This window comes from Propithecus coquereli, unplaced genomic scaffold (genome assembly GCF_000956105.1).
Source record: "Propithecus coquereli isolate 6110/MARCELLA unplaced genomic scaffold, Pcoq_1.0 Scaffold122, whole genome shotgun sequence".
NCBI lineage: Eukaryota > Metazoa > Chordata > Mammalia > Primates > Indriidae > Propithecus > Propithecus coquereli.
The window spans coordinates 3,075,422-3,082,480 of NW_012136303.1; the positions used below are offsets into that span (position 1 = coordinate 3,075,422).

General features: G+C 57.0%; 1 protein-coding gene across 1 annotated transcript in view; it reads right to left on the bottom strand.

The window, feature by feature from the left end:
* Window positions 1-6,582, bottom strand: part of BPIFB1 (BPI fold containing family B, member 1) — an 18,804-nt gene extending 12,222 nt beyond the window's left edge. Inside the window, exons 1-5 of the mRNA XM_012665780.1 lie at window positions 6,468-6,582; window positions 3,586-3,718; window positions 2,839-2,946; window positions 1,364-1,513; window positions 511-592 (exon numbers count right to left, since the gene is read on the bottom strand). Coding sequence (XP_012521234.1) covers window positions 511-592; window positions 1,364-1,513; window positions 2,839-2,946; window positions 3,586-3,718; window positions 6,468-6,582 — 588 coding nt within the window. The remainder of the gene's footprint in view (window positions 1-510; window positions 593-1,363; window positions 1,514-2,838; window positions 2,947-3,585; window positions 3,719-6,467) is intronic.
* Window positions 6,583-7,059: the final 477 nt, after the last annotated feature.

Sequence of the window (7,059 nt, forward strand, 5' to 3'; positions counted from 1 at the left end):
TTTAAAATTCAGTAAATTATATTAAAAATGGATTTAACAAAAACCTAAAACTCATTACTTCCTAGATATGTTGCTACATTTTACTATTATCTATTGCTCCTGCGGTCACGTCTATTGTATCTGCTTGGTGGAAATATTACACAATAGTGTGCTACTGTGCATCTCCTCCTAACGGTTCGGTGACATCACCTTGGTAGCCTAAAATTGGCCCCATAGGGAGTGTTTACACTAGGGAAATCGGCAAAAGCTAAAAATCAGGGCTCCTTCCCCTCAACCCCACCAGGGACAATTGTTAAAAATGTATCGGCACATCACTGTTCAAGGCCTCCTGGCCGACTTTTGGCAGTTCCATGACCTTGATCTCAACGATCTGCCTGTGCTAATGGCCCAATCCATTGCTCCTTGCTTTGCTGAAAGAATTATCCAGCCCCAGAAGCATCTCACCCAAGGAGCACCAGCCCCACAGGGGGAGCAATCGTCACAGGCCATAGAGGCCCCGATTCCACTCACCTGGCTTTTCACCAGTTTGGGCAGGGCTGGCACCAGGAGCTTCATGACCTTGTTCGCTAAGGGGTTGACCAGGAAGGAGACCCTTCCACGGAGGAGAGTGGAGAGAGATTAGGAAGAGTCAGACAATTGTCCATTTCACAGAGTGGGAGACTGAGTCCAGGGGAGGAAGGAACTTGCCCAAGGTCATACGACCGGTTAGAGAGAGGGCTGGGAGTAGGCCTTGAGCCAGGTGTAGCCAGTGGCCGACAGTTCTCAGGGAGCAGGGGCTGAGTGTCCTCTTTAGAAATTTGTGTTGGACATTGGGATGATGGGAGCTGGCGTTTCTCCCTCCCCTCCTGCTGAGAAGGGCAGGATGGCACCTGCCACGTGCCATGCGCTATTCTGAGGCTCGAGGGCCGTAGCCTGATCCAGTCTCCTCACTGCCACCTGGAAGCATCATCACCTGCATTTTACAGGTGAGGAAGGTGAGACATGGAGGTGACTTGCCCAACATCAACAGGTAATGAATGAAGAAGATGCTTTTGCCTGACTCCAGTGCCTTTGTTTTTACCCCTGGCACCTCCCATGCCGGCCTCGAGTGGTTGGAGAGGCCGTAGGAAGGGGGCTTCTCTCCTCCTTCAAATATTGATCCCACCTCCTGGCGTCACGCCTGAAATCCCACCATTACTGCTTCTGCCCTGGATGTCCTGATCTTTCTTTGGCATCACAGAGTCCCTGGAAGGAACCTCAGATCAGGAATCAGGAAGGACGTGTCCCTTTCCTTCTCTAGGCCTCAGCTCGTGGGGATGGGCCACCACCGGGCTTCGCTCCCAGGCCCTGCAGGAGCCCAGCTGGAAGCGGCTGCTGCACTTACTTATGCAGCAGGCTGATGCGCAGGCCCCCTGGGCTGGTGGCGCAGCCGCGGAGGACGAGGCGGGTGGGGCCGCTGGCTCCGGTCTGCAGTCGGATGAAGGCCTGGGCCTCGCTCTCCAGGTGCAGCTGCACAATGGTCTTGATCAGGGGCCTGGGGGCGGAGGCAGCTGCGTGTGAGCAGCACCCACGCCCGGGGCTGCAGCAAAGCCACACCCATCTGTTTTCTGGCTCTCGCCCCCTTCTCAATCTCCTTTGTGGGTTTCTCCTCGTCTCCCCAACTTCACCCCAGTGCGTCCCAGGCTCCGTTTTGGGATTCTTCTCCTGGTTTAGATCCCTTTCGTGCGCTGACAGCTTTCAGAGTTTTTTGTTTTTGTTTTTGTTTTTGAGACAGAGTCTGGCTCTCTTGCCCTGGCTAGAGTGAGTGCCATGGCGTCAGCCTAGCTCACAGCAACCCCAAACTCCTGGGCTCAAGCGATCCTCCTGCCTCAGCCTCCCGAGTAGCTGGGACTACAGGCATGTGTCACCATGCTTGGCTAATTTTTTCTATATATATATATATTGTTAGTTGTCCAGCTAATTTCTTTCTATTTTTAGTAGAGACGGGATCTCGCTCTTGCTCAGGCTGGTCTCGAACTCCTGACCTTGAGCGATCCACCCACCTCGGCCTCCCAGAGAACTAGGATTACAGGCGTGAGCCACCGCGCCCGGCCAGCTTCCACAGTTTTAACCCATTCTCTACTCAGATGTCGTTTGGGCTTCTCAAGTGTAGCAGGTGCAGCACTGAACTGGGTTGTCTCCAGGCCTGCTCCTCTCGTGTCCTTCCCTGCCTCGGTTCCTGCCCGCGCCGTCCTGCCAGTTGTGCGGGCAAAAGCCTGCGAGGCATCCTTGACTCCGCTGCCCTCTCCCTTTCGCTCTCTCCATATGCACAGGCCCTCAATTCCCCTCAATTCCGCAGGACATCCTGTTGTCTCCGCCTACTTCCCAAACATGCCCGGGATCCAACCACTGTTCGCCAGCTCCCTGCTGCAAACCCTGGCCTAAGCCCTCGTCATCTCCTGAACTGTTCAGTAGCTTCTGGGTGGCCTTCTTGCCTCACTCTTGCCCCTACACAGTCTGTTTTCCCCACAGCAGTCAGAGGGATTCTGTAAAAACACTAAGCCATATCATGTCCCTCCTCTGCTCAGAACTCTCTGTGGCTCCTGTCTCACACAGTAAAAACCAAGTCCTCACCTTTGCTCACAGGACCTTGCGTGATCTGGTCTTGGCTGCCTGCTGACCTCAGTGCCCCCTGCGCCCTCCCCGCCACCCCTCTCTTTGCCATTCTGTGAGCAAGGCAAGTACACTGCTGCCTCAGGGCCTTTGCACTTGCTCTTCTCTCTGCTTGGAACTTTCTTTCCCAGACACCTGCGTAGGCAGAAGGAGGAATGAGGGGATGAACCTGTCAGGCCCACTGCACCCGACAGGGGGGACACTCACGTGTTAAATCCAGCCACCATGTCCATGGGGATCTTGACGACTAGCTCCTGGGCATTTGCTGAGGCTTGCACCTGCAGCTGGTGGATGTTAGCTGAGGTGACCTTTAGCCTGGATGGGATTCAGGAGAGATAAGAATCATGCCTCATGCTCAATGAGCCTTGTCCCCAGCCCCGCTCCCGTCCTATCTTTCCCATCTCCCCTGGGCCCCTGGCCAGCAGCAGGACCCCAATCTCTGGCCACTGCCTCCTTCCCAGCATCTCGCTGCCGCCCTTCCCCTCCGCTCCTGTGTGCAATGCTGTGATGGTTCCTTCTCTTTTAGGTGATGACTCACAAGACCCTTGGTGACCTGGCCCCGCTGGGCTCGCACTCCTTGCCTTGAGGTTTGAGCTGCAGCCATTCTGATCGACTCTCAGCCCTCTGTGCCCGTGCCCAGGCTGGTCCTTCTGCTCGGAATGCCTTGCTGGGGGCACTGAATGGCTGGGCACTGGTGGGCACTGAATGGCTGGCTCCACTGTCACCTCCATGGAGAAGTGTTGCCTCTCCCTCCATTCTCCCGCCCCAGGTGACTTTCCTCTGGGTTGTCGTATCAGGGTTCCCGTGTCACTGTCTCATGGCTATTGTTAACTGCTCTGGGAGCTTCATGGTGTGACACAAATTGATGTTTGCTGACGGACTGAGCGTGCGAAGTGTGTCCTGGGCAGAGGTGTGGGAAGGAGCTGGCTCCCAACGTTGTCCCGCTGCACTTACCAGATGATGTTTTTCAGGACAGCGTCCACGAGGCTTCTCAGCACCCCGGCCGGCTCCTCTCGCAAGGCTCTGTGCAGCGGCAGCTGCTGGAGGATGGCGGTGGCGCTGTGGTCCTCCAGCGCCTGTGTCAGCTCTGGAGGCAGATCCCGGGGATTAGGGTCCAAGAGGAGGGATGAGAAGGACAGCTTGGCGGGGACCTGAGGTGGGGAGGGGATTCCTTGCGGCTCCTAGGGCACGACCATCTCTGCTGTGGTGGAGGCCAGGACCGCTATCCTTGAGGACGGTGGCCCAGACGGGTCATTTTCACATGAAAAGAGAGGCTGGGGCCTGAGCATCACCAGCCTCTGCTGAGAGTGTTGGTCACAACACCCAGCACAGGGACCCGCATCTCTCCCCCGAGCCAGCGGCAAACACTTCCAGAGCTGAGAGGCAGGGAACCCAGGAGGCCCTGCCTGGTCGCACCTGCTAACAACTCTGGTATCCACGCTCTGTGGTCTGCTGTCCAGAGAACCGCGGATGCTGAGCGGAAGAACTGGGGACAGAGAGCCATGAGTCGGGAGCCTGGTCCCTGCCAAGCTGTTTACTAGCGGCCAGAGCCCGTTTGGCTCGTGTGCAGAGCAGGCCAGAGGCGCTGGGCAGCCGATGCCCCAGAGGCAGCACTTGGCCAATGACTGATGAGAGTTGGTGTATAAATACCCCAGCTCCCTCAGCCCTCGGGCAGGATGACTCAGGCGTGTGTCCCCACTGTGTTTCAGAGCTCCTGTGTTACTGCTCTCAGCCACATTCCGCCCATTTTGCCTGCTCTGCGATAATGGAGCTGGGCCTCATGCGTATTTCTTCTCTGACAGTTGGCACCATGTTACACCCCGGCAGTGGAGGCTCTGGAGGGACATGGAGGAGGAAGGGGCTTCCCCTCATGGCCCTCGTGTACTCCTCCTGCCAGGCTCTTGTGGCCTCACAGCCTAGTGGCTCTGGCCGAGGGTTAGCGGCACCCCTGAGGGCAGCGAGGTCTGCGGGCACCCTGGCCAGCTTCCAGGCAGTTTCCCAGAGGGGGCTTCCCAGCGAGTTGACAGCAGTGCCCTTCCTCCAGGGGCAGCTTCCCAGAGAATTTCATTGGCTCCCTGGCAGGTGGTTCTCTCCTGCCAGCCTCAGCTTGCCGGTTGTGGACCGGCCTGGCCGGGGCAGCCTGCTGAACTTCTCCGCCATACGGTGGGCTTCAAACGCACCCTCTCCAGTGAGGTCTGAGGAGGATTCTCTGCCCCCAAGTTTGTTCTCTCCTTGGCTGTCCCCTCCACCCCTAAGGCAGGCTTCAGAGTTCTCCCTTTTTACCCCCTGAGCCAATTCCCCATGTCTCCAATCCCCTGATAACAATTCTTTATATTGAACTTGCCTGTTGCAGTTGCTGTGTGGTTTCTGCCTCCTGATTATTCCTCACTAATGCAGTTGCCCAGCAGGACTGAGCTGCAGTCCCCACAGGGGTAAGTGGCTTGGAGATGCACCCTCATGGGCCACCTTCCCCTACCCGACTTGCTTCCCCTCTCTCCTACAGGAACACCTCCAAGATGACCACTTGCACACAACTCCTTGCCTCACATCCTGCTCCTGGGAGAACCTAAACCATGGTCGCTCCTCTCCAAGCTCCTTCTGGCTGAAATTCCACATGCCTGAGATTCACTGTGTGGGCCCAGGGCACACAGCCACCCATCGACCTCCCCCTCCAGCCTCCCAGAGCTCTCTGCTTCCTGTCCCTACTGGGGATCCACCCTGCAGGACCTGGCCCTGCCCCTGCCCTCCGGCCCTGGCCCAGGTCCACTGAACACAGAGGTCTGGTCCTCTAAGGGCTCAGGTGACCCACCAGAGCAGACAGATTAGTTCCCTCTCAGGTGGTGACACTTTAGAGCTGCGGTTCTCAGCCAGGGTGATTTTGTCCCCTAGGAGACATTTGGCAATGTCTAGAGACATTTCTGGTTGTCACAGCTGGCTTGAGGGTGCTGTTAAACATCCTACGGTGCCCAAACAACCCCCACGATAGAGAATCATTTGGCTGCAGAGTCAGAGGTGCCGAGGTTGAAAAGCCAGTCATAGAATTCACAAGTTCTTGTCGATTCCTGTCCCGTCGGGTGCCCCAACAACCCGGTGAGCAAGGCCCTCTCACTCGTTTCCAGAGGAGGAAGGCAGGCTCAGGGACCAGCCCAGGGTCACAGCACTGGAGAGTGACATGCTGCGCCCGGGACTCGGGCTACCAGCCTCCAGTCGGGGGCCTCTGCTGGGGACGAGGGAGCACCGGGCCTCACTCCGGGGAGATGCTCTGACGACAGGATCTCAGGCCAAGACAGTGGGAGAGGCAGGTGAGTCACTGCACACAGGGGCCACGCACCCCTGCTGCCGGCCACGGGACCTCCGAGTAGTGGGTTTTTGGAATCGCGGAATTTAAGAAGAAGGGGCTCTTGGAGTCATGGACTCTCGAGAGCTTGTTTGGAGGATCTAGCCAGGGAGCGCAGCTACGCGTACACGCTTGACCGAAGCACGGTCCTCCTCTATCGGGGAAGCTCGTCCTCTTCCACCGAGCTCACGGTTTCGGGAGGGACCCACATAGGGCGGTGAGGGAGGACGGGGACACCCGCCCAGCCAGCCAGATCAGCAGAATCAACCGTGGTGATCAGTGGGGTGACAGACGTCGCAGCCAGATCGCCCTCACCTCCGAACTCCTTAGATCACAGATACTCCAAACCTTTGTAACTCGTCACTCCCGTCTCACTGAGTCCTGGGATCCTAGCCGGGCCCTGCACACCCTCCAATGGGGAACTGCCTCCGTCCTGTGGCGGGCTGCTCCACCTGCCCCCTTGTTTTGTGGAAGTGAGGCCCGAGGGCCCAAGACTTACTTTCTCTGATGACTTCTGCGCCGAGGTTGAGAACCACAGCAGGGTTGAGGGTGGCTCGGACCAAGGTGGCTGCCAGTAAACCACAGAGGAGGGTGAAGAACCACGGGCCGGCCATCTTCCTGGGTGTTGGTGAACAGCAGGTGGCAGGTGGCAGGAGCTGGGAAGAGCACAGAGGGCCCTGCTGGCTGGGCAGAGAGGCCAAGGGCAGGCCCAGGATGCCCGGTGACCTGGGGTATTGCATCCAGGAGAAGCCATTTAGCGAAATGGCTAACTGCCAGGGGCCAGTTGTGTGGTCTTAGAGAATCAATTTAACCTCTCTGTGCCTCAGTCTTCTTATCTGACAAATGGGCATAATAACCCCTACTTGACATAGTTGAGGGGATTAAATGAGTTACTACCTAGAAAACATTTAGCACAGTCTTACACGGTGAGCACTTCGAAGATATTAGCTATTTTCTTATAGAAAACCCACCACAGCGCTCAGGACAAAACGCCTCTGCTTCTGGTTTCCCCACCCCATCTGTCTGGCATTTCAAACCCTCGACGATCCGGCCTCAGCCACCCTCACCTCCTGCTTTTTCTTTTCTCACTC